The sequence below is a fragment of the Xylocopa sonorina genome, chromosome 6, assembly GCF_050948175.1.
Source record: "Xylocopa sonorina isolate GNS202 chromosome 6, iyXylSono1_principal, whole genome shotgun sequence".
Lineage (NCBI taxonomy): Eukaryota > Metazoa > Arthropoda > Insecta > Hymenoptera > Apidae > Xylocopa > Xylocopa sonorina.
The window spans coordinates 7,398,551-7,415,786 of NC_135198.1; the positions used below are offsets into that span (position 1 = coordinate 7,398,551).

Consider the following 17,236-nt stretch of genomic DNA (forward strand, 5'->3'; position numbering starts at 1 on the left):
GAACGTATATTAATATAATATGCGTTCGAGTAGTTAAATTGTTAATAAAGTGCGAAAATATAGCAAATTTCCAACGAAATACGGAGAAATGTATTTCCTTTTTAGGGCAAAAATTCAAGTAATTCAAGTATTTCAAGTATTTCAAGTATTTCAAGAATTGTAATAATTCTTTCTCGCAAAAATTCTTTATGAAACTCCTTCCTTTGTGCATTTGCATAGGGGTCAAAGATCGAACTTGTTGCAAATATACATTGAAAGTAGGTATTATTTAATAACATTTTATATAAATGGAGGATGGATGGGACGCGGTTACGATGAGTCTCCATTCGCAGCAACCTCCACGTGGTGAGACCCGGGTTCTATTTATTTAATATATAATTATTAATTGCATCATATGAGTGATACGATACAATTAAAAATTATTGAATAAATAAGTAGAAGCTAATGGCTGCCATAGGTTAGTTTTATTCAAATTGATTTAGAACAGTTTTAATTAAATTGATTTAATTGCATCGATAGATAGAGGATAGGACAGTTATATTATAACTATTTGTATTATATAAAATTTACGTTTTATTGTAATTTATTATATATTTCATTAGTTTTATTTTAATTTATTGTATATCTCACTAGTTTTGTTGCAATTTTTTGTATATTTCCCGCTTTAGAGGTAAGAGAGAGAAAGATATATCAGAAAGCTATAAGAAAGAGAGAGATAGATGCTACCAATCCTACTCTAGAATCCGTGGCGCCATCTCTGTGAAAAGTGCTCAAACTGGTCGCTCAGCATTATCGACAGCGAAGTGAAATACTTAAAACTACTAGCGCCATCTCTGCGGGAGCTAGTGAAACTAATGACCGACTAGTTTCAACGCTTCTCCGCGAGATGGCGCTAGTGCTTCGGTAGTTCACTTCGCTGTCGATAACGCTGAGCGACCAGTTTGAGCACTTTTCGCAAAGATGGCGCCACGGGTTCCACAGTAGGTGGGTAACATCTGTCTCACTCTTTCTTACAGCTTTCTTATATATCTTTCTCTCTCTAACCTCTGACGCAGGAGATATACAAGAAATACTTAGGATTAATATTCTTCCGTGTACTAAACGAATAAAAAAAAGAATATTCCACTTATACAGAGAATTAAATTATAATGAAATTATCACAATATGTAATAATTAATATTATTTTTTACTCTAAAATCTCTTAAGGCACTGCATTATAATAGTCCTTAAACGTCTTCTAATCTTTTGATCACCGTTACAAAAAATATGCGTCGAATTATCTCCTATTTGAATTAAAGTATCTTCATCTTGCTATAAAAATACGGATAATAAATGAACATAAGTAAAAGTTAATGTTATGTTGAATTTCATATAATAATTAAAAGAAAATATTTGATAAATAAATTAGCCTTACTAAATGAATACTGGTAGCAGTTGGACTATGTTGTAACTTGGCTCCTTGAATTCCTTCTTGGTTAAGCTTTTGAAGCAATTCTTGAGGATCCAAATTACCATATTCATGCTTCCTTTCTTTAAGAACTTCTTCCTTGATAGGTGCAGGAGAGCTAGAAGACGCTTTACGCTTCCCACTGGGCCTATCTTCGATAATCTAAAGATATAATTCATAATTAATAAAAGATACTGTTAAAAATATACACCTGTTGAATTTTACTTGATTGATCCATACCTTTATCGTGTATACATTATCTTTGACTTCCAATTCGCCAGTAACGGATGCAAGACTTAAACCAGGTCGGATTTCATTTGGAATTATATTTCCAGCTAATTCTGGTTCAATAAATACACGTCCCTTTTTTCTTTTTAAAGGTAACTTTATAACTTCACCTCGTTTGAAAGTGATCAGAGGTTTTTCCTTAAAGAAAGAAATGAATTAAGCAACCAATATTTTTTAGCTTAATTTCAACTAGGTAATTTCCATACGATACAGTATTCAAAGAAGACTTACTCCCACAGGTTCTATAACAAGATCTGTTCTATGTGGTGCAGTTATTGGTGGTTGCGTGTAACATTCGGGTATAACTAGATGCTCTGGTTTCAAGTCTCTAATTAACTTATTAGCCTGAGTAAAATTAAGCGATGTGTCAATTGGACAATGTACTGCTTTCATAGCTAATGGTTGGAATGGTGCTAATGCGTCTAAATACGGAAAATCTGGTTCTGAAACAATATTATGACATACACATACACATTGTATACATGTAGTATAATAAAATATAAATTCTATTTATTACGAGACATGATAGTATATATACCTGTAAAAATAATAGTATGCTGTGGGTTATGGCCCCATAATTGTACAAAATGGACTGCATCTCCAAATCTAAGGCTAGGATGACCGCAGAAAACAACACATGGTTGTCTATAATCAGAACTGAAACCTTCAGCATATGTGGACGTGAAGTGTTTTAATCTTGCATTTTTAACCAGAAAAGCATGAGGAAAGGGTTCTTCAGGAAGATAAACCTTATTTTGCTTATTTGTTGATAGCCTACAGGATACTCAAAATAAATAATTCAGATACTTATGATACCTGTTTGACTGTTTGACTTTAATTTAATATATACTAATTTCAAAGAAATTCAGATCAGGAACATCCAGTGCATGCTTGGGAAACTAACATTTCAAACGTACCATTCAGCTAAAATATTTGAATATGCCAAAGAAGTTTCGGCCACTGGTGATATAAAAAATAGAGGGACTTGCGAAAAGCCAGATTTATCCAAGTGTGTGCTGAGACATTCGAATAAGTCATATACAACTCCGGATGGATAACATGGTATTAAAACACATCCACCGGTTCTAAGGGTCATTGCTATAAAATTTAATTTTATTATACATATTAAATTATTATTACTGGAATGAATAATTTATCTCAACCTACCTACAGTCATACAAAGTTCTCCAAGCATAGTATCTGGATTAGCAGTAGGTGTCTGTGTTAAGCCTGTTAATATTAACATGTTGGCATGTTTCAAAGTAGCTTGTTCCATAGGTCGTGGATGAGTTGTCAATGTTGAAGAACCACTTACAAATGCAACTTTTTCATGATCACATGATATTAACCAATTGCTACTGCCCAAGCAGTAGCCAGAGCTTATGGGAGTAACTGTTAATGCACCATATATGTCCTAAAAATTAGAAAAAAAAATGAAAGATAAGACAAAAGTAAACTTTAAAGCAATATTATTAAAATTGTCTAGAGAGAAACTAACGTACCAATTTTTGATCATACCCTACTGTTTGGATATATGATAAAGCAGTATTTACTGCGGACGTAGAGTATATATGTTTCCAAGATTTTGGTTTGAGCGCATCAGCCAATGGAGGAGGCAATACATGTAACATTTCTTTCCAATGTTTAGCCAATGTTGCTTTTGGAGTTTGCTCGATAAATTCTACTAATTCTTCCATAAAAAATCTTCCAATTTGTAACGTTGGTTCTGTAGCATAAATAATGCCTTTAAAACCACTATCTTCTGTTATAAATGGTAGAGCCAACATACAAGTGTAATTAGATATCAAAATAGCATCGATTTCTGAAAAATCTACTATTTTTTCCAGAGGTGGAGAGAATTCTGGAGTCGAGTCTACAAACACTCTACCACAACATTCTTTCAGTTCCTAAAAAAATGAAGTGTTTGAGATGAGTTCAATTTTATATATCAAACGAAAAGAATTTTATGTGTACATGAATATACAAACCCCTTCTATTTGCCAATCCTGATGATTATCGCGTGGCAGCCACGACGGTAAAGAATTAAACTTAGCACTGGGTACCATAGGCATTGGCATAAAATGTAGTATAGACTGCATATTTAAACCGCAATCTAACATTAAAGTAATACCCTTGAAACTTAAAACCAAACATGGCTTTGTCGGTTCACTCGAGAGACAATACTACAAATATAACACATGTATTTAAAATATAATTATTACAAATAATTATCATCAATTATCATTTCTAACGACTAAAAAAGTAAAACACGTTTGTGATATACTTGAAATCGCAATAGAAATAATAAACGCACAAATAGAATAGCCTTCACAAATAGAAATTATATTATTGCAGTAAAATATTGAATGATTATAATTACCAATTTCATTTTAAACGTTGTTTTTTTTTTATTAACTTTCTATTCGATTCAGATATGACCGAAGAAATTTCGATTCGGTATATACAATGAAAAACATAACCTCCGCACAATGTAAGATTCGCCGGTGCACTCAATTTTTAATTCTAATATTTCTTTTCTCTAATAAATCACTCAAGTTTATTTATTACACATTATAATAAAGTAAATAAGAGAGGAATTCGAAACATGTGTGAAGTTATTGTATTATTTAGTGGATATTCCACAAAACTCGACGATGGTACAATGAAAGCTAATTGTTCTTGTACACTGATAAAAGCATCGAAGAATATTATTGTTGATACTATGACAGCTTGGGATCGAGAGAAAATAATACAAGGTGTTACATAGATATGTCGTCTGGATATCGTTGAACTGTGTTCATAATTTTTGCCAATATATTAAATTAAAAGTTTTATTCTAGCACTTGCTGAGCATAATGTTACACCTGATAAAATTGATTATGTAGTATGTACGCATAGTCATGCCGATCATATAGGAAATAATAATCTTTTCCTAAACGCGGAACATATAGTCGGTACGTGTGTCCATCGTGGTGAATTGTTTTTCGACAGAAGTTTCAAAAATGGTGAAATTCTCCAAATATATTATATATTAAAATTAAATTACATTAGTCACTGTATAACGATTACAATTGTTAATTGTTTGTATAGGAGAATACCAAATTTGCCCTGAAGTCAAAGTGATAACGACTCCTGGTCATACACCAGATGATGTTTCAGTTTTAATTGAAACTACAATTTCTGGAAAATCTATATGTTTTGCAATAACAGGTTTATTTTATTTACTTGATAAATATATCATCATTTTTAATGATACAAATACATTAGTTTTACTTTATTTTATAATATATGCACGCATATATAAACTGTTTAGGAGATCTATTTGAGAAAGAAGAGGACATACAGAATCCATCTATTTGGAAGGAATTGGGTACTTCAGAATTACAAAAAACCCAATCACATATGCGATCTCTTATAATCAACTTGGCGAATTTCATAATTCCTGGACATGGACAAATGTTCGCAGTTACCAACGATATGAGAAATACTATTAAGAATCAAATAATCCTATAATATTACAATACATATTTTGAGATGTATATATAATTTATGTTACAATAAATTTATGAATTTTGATTAAGAATTTATAAATAATTCATATTTTTTATAGTAAAAGAATATTTATATTACTTTTAATATTATAACATAAATGTAACATAATTTCATGTCGTTTTTACAAATACTTTATTAAACACTGTAAAGTGTAGTACATAGTATCACAACATTATTATTCTATATAATATATATGTATACAGTGTAATGATTATTACATATACTTAGTGTTTAATTCATAAATATATAGAAAGGACCACTTTAATTTGTCATGTGCTAGAATCCTGCTTGTTATGCAACAATTGTAAATTAATTAACACAATTCACTTTACATGATTAAAGTAATTTACTAATTTAAATATAGATAATTGTAAAAAGAATAGCGTACATATATCATAGAGATAGTTTCTTAATATGCTGCAGTTTGAATGTTCATTTCTATGTGATGTAAACTACATATTCAAATATTTTGTTAATATGTTCACAGCCAACATCTAAAGTAATATTTCACATATTTTCATTCATTGTGTTTATATATATATATATATAAATGTATATGTATATCATGTTATATAAATAATTTAAACTGGTTGCTGGTATTAAGTCATATTTGAATACAGTTGTACATTATGTACATTTCATATTAGTTTGTAACATATTGCAAATAAATACTTAATAATTTAATAGATTGCAATAATAAGTATTTATCGCTAGTACTATGAATTTTCAACAAATAATTAGATTAGTAAAATTCTGTCATTTAACTTGTTCTAATTTTGGCACTAATTTAAATTACTTTATACTAAAATTTTTCCAACAAATTTAGTTTAAACTGAGATTCGTTGCAATTAATTCAATTTTTAAGATAGTTATATACTGCCTCTTTTTTAAAACGCATTGTATACAAGTACAAATCGTAACATAAAACTATTTGGGTGTTATTACATATTAAGTGTCCTGCACCTTGAATGCAAATATGATTGTTTATTCCAGCAAAATCGATTTGCTGGACATTTTTTGCCCAAATATCTTCATTGGATAATTAACTTCAAATTACTGCAAAATACATCCAAATATACTAATTTGTTTGAAATTATATGATAAATGATACAACCACTATTGAGATTTACTCCAGAGATGAACCTTTTAACATAAGGGACATTTAAAATTAATTATATATTAATTTATTGTCACTGCATAAATGTAAGGACTTTCAAAGTTATTATACTATTTTTATATTTAATAGAATTTTACAAATATAGAATGTTTGACAAATTGTTAGCATTTCTCAAACTCCTTCTTACATTTAGTTATGAATTACTATATTCGAATGCATGATGCAATTGTAAGTTGGTGTCACAGTACAACATTTAATTTCAATAATCCTTTAATATAAACTATCCCTGTGTTATAATTAAGACAAGCCAGGACCTCGTATAATATTGTAAACAATATATTAAGTAAAAATTATAATTTATATTTAATGATTTTGGTTTTCCATATAACGAAGCTTTGTTAATTTTAGTACAACTAATAAATGTAATATGATACGTTTCTAATATATAATTCATACATGCACACACATATATAGATTGTTTAAGAATGAAAGTGTTTTTATAATTTTGATTTATAGCAATCATGAGATGATACTGTAATGATATTAATTGTAAAAGAAACGATACATGAATATTAATTGTAATATAAGATATATCTATTACAAGCTACACTCATGTTTTATCAATAATATAAGAATTTATTCCTATATTAATTAAATAAAAGTATAACATGAGAAAAGTAACAGTAAGGTACATAATAATTTGCACAGGTTGCAAGCTTTTCAAACAAATACATTTATCAGTTGCACATATAATATTACACATGTAGAATGGTAATTTTATTTACCAATGTCAACTAGTCTCTATAAATGTTTGCCGACCAAACCTGGCAAGGCGACGCGTGTGTGCAATGGTAGTGGTCCCGGACTAACTTCTCCCATCACAGTTCCCAGCTGCCCCACAAAGTATTAAATACATCAAGAATTCATATCTAGATTCTTACATATTATTTAGCATACCAAGTACAATTATTATGAATTTTGTGTATGTAAAAGTTCCTGATCAAAACTTATGATTAAGAGTCAATATATAAAATAGAATGTATTCTTATGCAAGTATCATAAGTAGAAGGAGAAGAATTTTAATTAATTTACTGTGTTTTCTTAAAATTGTAACACAAATTAATTCTCGTCAAACCTTATCAAACATGTGTGTAACGTACAAAATAAATCTGTTTCACCTTCTCCTTATTATTTCTTCTTAATATAATACTTATATCCAATTTTTTGTTGCCAATGTCTTTTTGTTATCCAAAATATTGAATAATATCTCTCAAAGAAAATAAATACCAGAAAAATATGTATATAATCAACATTTATAGAAACTGTATTGTAATAGTAATATATATGTAATATTCGACACCAACATTACATACGCACATATTCATGTTATAACTTTCTCACCAAATATTATCTGAGATGTTGATTACAATATACTAAAAAGCATATTTATTTTTTTGTATCAGTCCGAGAAATTAAAATATATCTGGTAACAAAAATAAGAGACGTTAGAAATTAAACATACCGAATTAGAATTTGTACAAAATAACATACTAAAGTTAAATAATATAAATATTTATGGCATACTGGTCAAATTTCCAAAAATGTACACAACTTATATTAAATAAGACTATGTATTAAATTTACTTTAGAAATGTAATATGTTTGGGATGCTCCTTACATCTGTCTGTGGAGAAACCAAATACAAATAAATAATATATTATTGCAATCAAATTAAAGCAAACAAAGAGAAACATATAAAACAAAATAAACAAAAAAATGTAATGAATAAAAAATAATTTAGAAAGAACTAAAAATGTTCTCCTATAAAGATATGACTATAATAATATAATATATGAATATACTTGTCGTGATTAGAATAAGTTACTTGCCGATTGCACAATATGTAATGTAACACTATTAAAATGATTTAAAACAAAATGTTAGAGATGCTATTGCAATTGATTACAAGCTCTCTTCTAAGTATGAAATATATAAAATTACAAAACACTTATACACCTTATTCTCTTCTAATCATGTAAATACAATAAAGTACACAGAATATAATAGATAAAATAAATATATGTGCATTAAATCATATACAGCATTCTGTGTAGGTTTCTTTAACAAATAAATGTAAAATAAAAGGGTCTAATTATATAGTGAGAATAATTAGCAAATAATACATGGGAAGCAGATGTAAAAGATTGTTTTGATTGCAAAAATTATAATTGTTACAATAGCAAAAATATGTGCAAGCGGCAACTTTTGGAGAGCATCTTTGATATTAAACTTAATGGCTGTAAAGTAATTTGGTTTCCCAGGCAACATGCAATAACATTCATTAAGTGATAGAGATAAGTAAACCAGATCCTTCTCCAGCATAGCTGTGCATAAAAAAATATAGTCAGTGCAAACAAAATTATGAAAATTATAGACCATAATGTTTGCTTTATAAATCATATAATGATACTAATAGCTTAGAGTTAATTAGAGTATAATATGAGATATTCAAGAATTGGAGAATAATTCAGTGAACACTGAAAATTATGTTTAATGTTCAATTATAATATATTTTTAAAAACTTTAATAATTTCATATAAACTTTCAGCATGAATCATAACTCTGATTCAGCTTTTCTTTTTTATACAGTTATTCTACTTACGTTAATACTTTCAAAAAAATCACAATATGTATGTACATTTTAAAAATACATCACACTATTTTGACATAAAAACGTTGCAATGTGCAGTACAGATACTTTTGTTGCGTGACTTTAACTTATTTCTAGTATTTAAAAGAAAATTACATATCTTGAACACAACAATGTTTGTGTGTTTGTGAACACACAAAAATAGTATTTCATAACTTTTGACATGAATATGAAGAATATAAATATGATGATTCATCTTTACATAAATTTAAATAAATATAATAATTATACACTGAATTTTTTTAGATAGAAGAATCTTCTCTTTTGAATATGTAAAAGTACAGAATATCTTAACTAATAATGTAAATTTTGTTTAACATAAATGCAGAAGAATTAAAGACATTATTAAAAAAATTTGTATATATATATATATATATACAGAATATAATTGTTTTTAATTGTACTGCCTACCCCAAAATATAGTACAAGGTATTTAAAAATAATCTTCCCAAAACACTATTTTCAACGGCTTCTGTCTCGTTACAATGTTCTTAATGGAATAAATCCCTCCATTCCAATGATTCTTAGGTCCTCATCATCATCATCATCATCATCATCATCATCATCATCATCATCAACATCATCATCATCATCATCATCATCATCATCATCATCATCATCATCATTATCATCATCATCATTTCTTTTTCTCTAAAAAAATCGATAAGAGCGCGATCAAATGTAGACTAAAAAATTTACTTTAAATTGAGAAAAAAATTATGTTTATATATAAATCGCACAAAAAGTGAAAATTTTGAAATACTTGAATTAACAAAAATATCACTGCAATTTAGCATCAGACATTAAACATAATTTTCAAATAAAACGAAAAAGGAATAGAACAATATTTTATCATTTAATTTATGTTATGTGGACAAGGAAATGTTAAACTGTAGTATTACATACATACTGACTTCAAATAAATTCTAATTCAATAATTCTTCACGTGTTTATTACAGGTAATTAATGACTAGAATAGTTGCATACATTTACTGTATCTGTAAAATAACTTCAATAAGAAGACTATATATCAAGATTCATGCCTATATAATAGCATTTAAATTTCAGTATATTTTATGACTAACTGACATTTTGCCAGTGTAAGAACACTGTTAATACTGTTAATAACCCACATAAAACCTAAACGTTACAGTGATACACAGTATTTTCTATTTATATTAATGAGATCAAATTCAAGTGTTTATATAATGTTTATATATACTTACTGTACATAAAAATATTTTATAAATAAAGTATTTAAGTATATATAGTTATATGTTATCTTATCATTCACATGTGTATCACTGCTTATCTATAGTGATGAAAAATAAGTTTTCCATGCATATTCTATACATTTTATATGAAAGAATTTAGCATAAGCAATTATGTTATTAAGTTAGGAAGATATAGTTAATAAGTGAGTTTCATATGATTGCTAATGTTTACAGAAAGCTTGGGACATTAAATAGAAACATATACATATAACATCTATAAACAGTAAAACGTTACTTTCATATAAAATGGAAAGGCTATGTTGTACAAGTGTTTTCATGTAAATAGTATAATAAAGAGATAATTTGAAACATACATTTAAAATATAATTACACGAAAATTAGATATAAATAATAGAACTCATTTGTACAGGTATAAGAAATATTTTCACACATAATGTTTTATACAAAATTGGAATGTTTCAATTTAAATCCAGTACTTCTACCTTCTGTGTAAATTAAGAATTACATAAGGTTCATCTGGATTAGTTGCGTCTGTGCTGTTAGGCTGATAGCACGGATTAATAGTGTAATTGAGATTAGGTTGATGAAAACTCACCGGTTGAATACTAGTCCTTCGCCGCTCCAGTTCACGGTCTTCGAGACAAAAATCCGAATCTGAATCTACTTTTCTAACAGCTTCATCCTGAAACAAAGTCTTACTATATAAAATATCTAACAAGTTTGCCAATGATCAGAACATACATTGCATTTTAGAATATGCTTGCCTAAAGTATTACAATTAATGTATTATTATTATTAATACATTATTAAGGTATTACAGCATATACAATTCTTTATCTCAGTCTATAATGCAAATATATTACCTTAGTAATATCATATGTATTTATACCTGCGTCATTTGCTGCGTTGTTGTGAGAATCCTGGCAAGAGGAGTGCAACAAACTGGTAATGTCTCCAATAATGTAGGCCTGGAGTGAGTTAAGAGCGGTTTCATATAGCGCGTATCAAAATCACCCCAGATTCTGGCAAGTAACGCTTTTTCATTAGGTTTTATGCCACTGCCTGGTAATGATCCATCCTGCATAGAATTATACTGTGAAACGTGAAGGATATTATGATTATCCATCCTGTATGATAATGATACTTTTCAAATATAATTAAGTACGTAACATTCTATTTATTGGAAATATATTTAAAAAATTATATTAATCGAAAATAATTTATCGAATAGACTTTAAGCAAATAAATTTCAATTGAGTAAAAATAATTTAATAATCATGGTATGTGTAGAGAATTTTAGAAAATGTGAAATTTTAATTAATTTGTTCATATAACAAAATACTTTGCGTTATTATTGAGTATTAAAATACATGCTTGATTGTTCATCATTATATCTATATACCTTGTTAATTATGTTCGCGTATGTTTTGTTAATGAGTATAAATGTTTTGTACACTACTAATCATCAACATACAGAATGGATAACAAAACTGATATAAAAAGAAATATGTAAGCACATGCAGTTAGCAAATAGCACCAATGTTTTTAACAAAAAAAAAAAAAATAAAATTGCAAATCTCAATATAAAGTCACACAATCTAGCCACATTACATTGCAATTAATTGTTTTTACATGTGAATAAATAAATGGAAATTAAATTTCTGTTTGTGAAAAATAAATACAAGCACTTATAAATTTGTTAATAATATTAATTTCAAAATATTAAATGTGTTGAGTAGAGCTGTTTTTTCTAAATCTTTAAATATAAAATAACAATTACTGTGATACTTGAAATTGAATTGTACTTTTAAAAATTATATTTACACTTAAACAGTAATATCAGAAACATTTACTTTGGTACACATTGTGTTATCATTACCAGAAAGCAATAAATTAATAAATAAGACATAACAAAATTAGTGGTCATTGCAAATATTTTAATAAGATAATTTCTATACTGAATCCTTATTTTAAAATTTATTATCCTATATACCTATAAATATGACAGAAAGCAACTCGTATGGCACTACTTATAATGTACAATACCAATTATTTATATGTTTACAATTATGCAAGAAAGGATTGACTATATACTACAAAAAATTATAGGACTAAATGAACCTCGATGTGAAAAACAGAACTTTGTATACATATTAAATGCACGAATTTTTAATGTGAAAACATACCGGCGAACTTCTCTCCCTACGTATGTCCAGATCTCCAAAGCCACCTTCGCCACCAGACTATTAACATTAGTATGTTAAAATCCAGTATTTCTTTGTTCTATATTAATTATTAAGCGCACTTATTTAATATTAACAAAGCATTATCACCAACTTGGTGACAATGTAATCAATCATGCTGGATCTCCAAAAAAGTTAATTTTTAGTGCAAGCTATTTATGCTTTCAATAATCTTTGTGCATAAATAATTTAATGTTATTTAAGTGGAACTAAGAGAAAGAACAGTTATGAGTGTAATTTTCTTATATATTTTTAAAATATGGCAATCAAAATTTGTTAAACCTTTCATTACTGTTATATGACATTAAAAAGTGCATACCATAGTAGATCAGAGTATTAAATAATACTTGGGATTAAAAGATAAAAAATATTGCAGTATAAGTTCAATTTCTAAGCTTTCATGCGTAAATTTTTCTAAAGAAACAATTAAAAGAATTATATTTAATAATTTAGAATATTTTATATACATTGAACATTGCATATACTTTGTGACTAAATCCACGAAAGTTACCAATTAAAAAGTTTTTTATCTTTAATAAATAAGTAGGAATTGCAATAAATTTGGAGTAAGTAATAGTTTTGAATTTTTTTCTATAGTTGACACACTAAACTAAAATACTTTTTAACTTATAGTTATATTCATTAAAACAGAGCATTTTTATATAGAGAGATGCTTTCTGGTATCTAAGATTTAAATTTACTTTCCACGTAACAAGATCTAAAGAAAAATAATCTTATTAAAATTTTGCTTTCGCACACTTTTACTGTACTTTTAATAGTTGTAATATTTATATTTCATACATAGTGTATATAATAGATACTAACGAAACTTTATTTATATAAGTATCATTTTAATATATATAAAAGATTAATAATTAAATACATCAGTATTAATTTTTCATTATATTTGTTCTCTTTAACATATATGTATTAACTAACTACTCTTAAGAAATAAAAAGAATAAACCCACTTTATGTTAATAAGCAATAAGATTAAAAGTGTAAGCATTAGAAGCAAATCTAGAAATTCTATAAATAAATAGTAAGGAATTGCATTTTTTAAAAACGAAAATAACACTGAATAAGCTAAACTACATTTTACATACTTGTTTAACAATAAAATTATTATAATTTTTTTATATTATATTTTCAGTAATGTGCATAAAAAAAAAAATTATAGCACACACAATATGTTAGTGCAAATACGATTTAGTATTACTTATGTTACTTCTGTAAAACGAAAACTAACAACATTACAATAATTCAAAATAAAAATACAGTACTTACACTGCGCATTCCATTGTGCGACAGTCCTTCTATTTCTTCATCTACGCCAACTCTAAAAGAAATTAATCAGGTGAAAGAAATATATAAAGGAATAACAAAGAAAAATAAAAATGGTCACAAGGAGAAATGTTTTGAACTCACGGTATATTAAACCAGCTCAAAAACTGAGTTGTTGCTCCACCCTGAAAAATGACTGTTAGGATTACAATCAAGCTTGTCGTCGTTAACATAGCCTGTCGAACTTCAGACATGGTATTTCTGATGGCTAGAGCAAAACTCATAGCTCCTCGTAGACCAGCAAAGAATAGCATGTGTTGATAATTTAACGATATCTTCGGTTTTCGCGCCAAGTTTAATATAAATGATAATGGATATACATTAGCTGCACGACCTAATAATGCACAAAGCTACAAGAAGTGGTCAAGGATCTTATCAACAATATATACGAAGAATTCGTTGGAAAGAAGAACAATAACCATAAACATATAAAATAAGGATACAAATCCCGCAAAAATAAATCCTGGATCAAAATGGTGTTTCGGAAAGGTGAACATCGAAACACCAATATAACTGAATATAAAATTTTCAGCTAAAAAGTTCAATAGTTCGAACAGTTGCTTAGTCCGTTGACGAGAATCCGGACTTAAATTATTATATGTGTAATGCGCTTGACATATACCACAAAATAATACAGCAACGACACCTGCACGTGATTAATTATTACATAAAATAATTTGTTGTTGTAATTATTAATGCGTATAATGAAATCCTTTAGTAATTTTTACCTGTAAGATCAGATGCTTCAGCAATTAAGAAAGTACTATACGACATTAAGACAAACAATGCTGATTCCAGTAGAGGAAAATCTCTGACTCTAGTAAACTTAGTTAACAAAGCAGTGATACAACCCATGGTAGCGCCAATAAATAAAGATAAACTAAATATTCCAACAAAATCACCAAATGCTTGGAAAAATGCTACAGTTTCAAATCCACCTGAACCTGACCGATAACGTTCTCCATAATTTTGTATGGAACTGCAATAAAAGGTACATGAATTATATGTATCAACTTAAAAATCCTTGCAGGGTTAATATTATTATTGTATACATACCCGCTAAGTACAATTGCGACTGCATCATTTAATACACTTTCTCCGAATACTAAAGCATATAAGTTTACATCTACATGTAGATCATTAAAAATAGAAATTATTGTCAATGGATCTGTAGGAGATATCAGTGCACCAAAATATAGGGTATCCAAAAATGTAAATGAGGCAGAAAAATGTGGTATTAATTGTACAAAGACATACATCAAAGCTCTGAAAAGGAAAAAGAAAAGAAACAATTTATGCGCACGACCAACACACAATTAAAAGAATTACACCACTGTGTTACAAAGAACTTTTTTTTTTATCTGCCGCCTATAAGAGAAACAACAGATATACCCTATCTAAATGACCTATGGACGTAAAATTATCACAAGAAACATTTACATAAAAGCTACAAAAGATATAAATGAACTTGTTGCCATAACAAGGAATGTATTTCCAATTATTATTCACACGTATTTTAATACGAGACACTCACCCAATAACAAAAGCTGATATAGATGTTCCAATTAAAGCATACATAAGAATCGCTCCTAAATTTCTAAAGAAGTATTTCTGAAAAAAAGGTTCAAATATCATGTTTTAACATTAATTTCGCACGATATAAAATATTTACAGAGTGTGACATTACTTACACGTTTTAAACTGTATCCAGCATGAAAAATGATTGGGGGCAAAATAATGTTAAAAAATATTTCAGGATCAAAGGTAGCCTGTAAAAATGTTACATTTTTATGTTTACACACAATTCGTCTTTTACTTTATTTTTAATATTAATGATAATTTAGGAAAATGATTATATACCTTCAAGTCAATCTCATTATCCTGCTTAGAAATTTCTCCTCTGAATGAGTAGGCAAACGTTTTATTTATAATACCACCTCCTTTATCTTCTGGAAAGCTTAGCCATAACGTATCTGGAGGTACCGATTGATTGTATTTACTACTGTTGTCTGGCACAACAGGCATATGGAGAATAGTGCTACTTGTTGTAAAGCCATATCGTATTATTGCTCCTATAATTAATCCTGAAAAAAACATAGATATCTACTTATATCTGTATTATTAAAAAGTGACTATGCTTTGTTATAAATGCATGTTTACAAACTATGCACGTTTACAAAAAGTAGAATTAACTAATTATACTTTTGATAAATTTACATGCTCCGTCTTGTACTACTAACATTTTAGTACTTATAACAAATAAATTATAGCAGCTGATAACAATTAAGATTACGGATAAAGATATTCAAATATGATATTCAGAATATCATTAAAATATTCTGATTTATTATTTATGTCAACCTGTTAACCCTCAAAGGATCATTTATTTCTCCATGGATACAGGCAAAATTATACCAAAAATTGCATACTTAGAAAATAACATTTTTTTGTTTATATACGCAAGTTATAAATGGTAACAACAACAACAACAACAAGCAAAATGGCATATTTTCCTAACAAAATTAATTATCAATTTTTTTAAACAAAATAATCTTAATTGAAAATAATCATAAAACCAGAATTATCGATATAACGTGTTTAATTATAATTAGTTAAAATTAAATATATATACATATACACACGTATATGTATATATATATATACATATATATACATTTTTCATTTACGTATAACTGTATTACATCAGACAATATATTAGTAATTTTTACAAACAAATATTCGAAAAGAATATCAAGCATTTACGTAGATAAGCATACAGTTTAAATGGAAAGTATTTAATAGGTATGTATATGTGTAAGAATAAAGTGACGAAGAAAGATTGTGTGGTTTTAAATAAAGAGTAAAACGTAAAGATTCGTACGGCGGGCTGTATCATCGATTGCGTTAGGTAAAAACAGTGGATAGAGCAGACGACTTACCGTAAATGACAGCTAGACCCGTTTCATGGAGGAACCTAAGGCGACGATGCTTAAATGTCCATATTGTTAAAACAGTTAATATCAATAAAAACGTGTACAATAAAAGGTTTAAACTATCAAGCCTATGCAATAGCTGTGCTTTCGCATCTAATTCAATGTCTGTCGCAGCCCCATTACACAATTCCACCAAGAAAATACACAAAATTCCAAGGACGAGAATTCGTGCACCACCTCTCATTGCCATCTTTACTTTACAACCATTTCTTAATCAAACTGTCAGTTCGTCAGTGTGACCAACTGTGCCACCGATAGATACGGTCAAGCTATTAAAGAAACAATCGAGTCAATGTTCCGATAAAATA

General features: G+C 28.1%; 3 protein-coding genes across 11 annotated transcripts; 1 reads left to right on the forward strand and 2 right to left on the reverse strand.

Moving 5' to 3' along the window:
- Positions 1-1,070: 1,070 nt before the first annotated feature.
- On the reverse strand, positions 1,071-4,124 carry Ints9 (integrator complex subunit 9). The gene is made up of 11 exons (XM_076896072.1): positions 4,116-4,124; positions 3,724-3,918; positions 3,238-3,642; positions 2,903-3,149; positions 2,653-2,833; positions 2,274-2,509; positions 1,967-2,178; positions 1,688-1,873; positions 1,415-1,609; positions 1,191-1,311; positions 1,071-1,097 (listed from the first exon to the last, which is right to left on the reverse strand). Exons 1-10 carry the CDS (start codon positions 4,122-4,124, stop codon positions 1,192-1,194), a joined length of 1,986 nt encoding a protein of 661 aa, XP_076752187.1. The 3' UTR covers positions 1,071-1,097; position 1,191.
- A 212-nt stretch (positions 4,125-4,336) lies between these two features.
- LOC143424412 (metallo-beta-lactamase domain-containing protein 1) lies at positions 4,337-5,249 on the forward strand. Its single transcript, XM_076896458.1, has 4 exons — positions 4,337-4,491; positions 4,576-4,740; positions 4,826-4,945; positions 5,049-5,249. Exons 1-4 carry the CDS (start codon positions 4,341-4,343, stop codon positions 5,246-5,248), a joined length of 636 nt encoding a protein of 211 aa, XP_076752573.1. The 5' UTR covers positions 4,337-4,340; the 3' UTR covers position 5,249.
- Positions 5,250-6,038: 789 nt separating this feature from the next.
- Positions 6,039-17,184, reverse strand: Nhe3 (Na[+]/H[+] hydrogen exchanger 3). Of its 9 annotated transcripts, none has more exons than XM_076896454.1 (13): positions 16,875-17,182; positions 15,796-16,019; positions 15,627-15,704; positions 15,470-15,546; positions 14,992-15,201; positions 14,664-14,914; positions 14,379-14,581; positions 14,020-14,285; positions 13,879-13,930; positions 12,536-12,592; positions 11,239-11,442; positions 10,945-11,031; positions 6,039-6,343 (listed from the first exon to the last, which is right to left on the reverse strand). In XM_076896454.1, the coding sequence occupies exons 1-13, from the start codon at positions 17,116-17,118 to the stop codon at positions 6,341-6,343; spliced, it is 1,956 nt and encodes a 651-aa protein (XP_076752569.1). In that variant the 5' UTR covers positions 17,119-17,182; the 3' UTR covers positions 6,039-6,340. The 9 variants fall into 9 exon arrangements, with proteins under 9 accessions (XP_076752569.1, XP_076752564.1, XP_076752567.1 ...); XM_076896449.1 differs by lacking the exon at positions 6,039-6,343 and adding an exon at positions 6,352-7,295; XM_076896452.1 differs by lacking the exon at positions 6,039-6,343 and adding an exon at positions 7,546-7,887.
- Between the last annotated feature and the right edge of the window lie 52 nt (positions 17,185-17,236).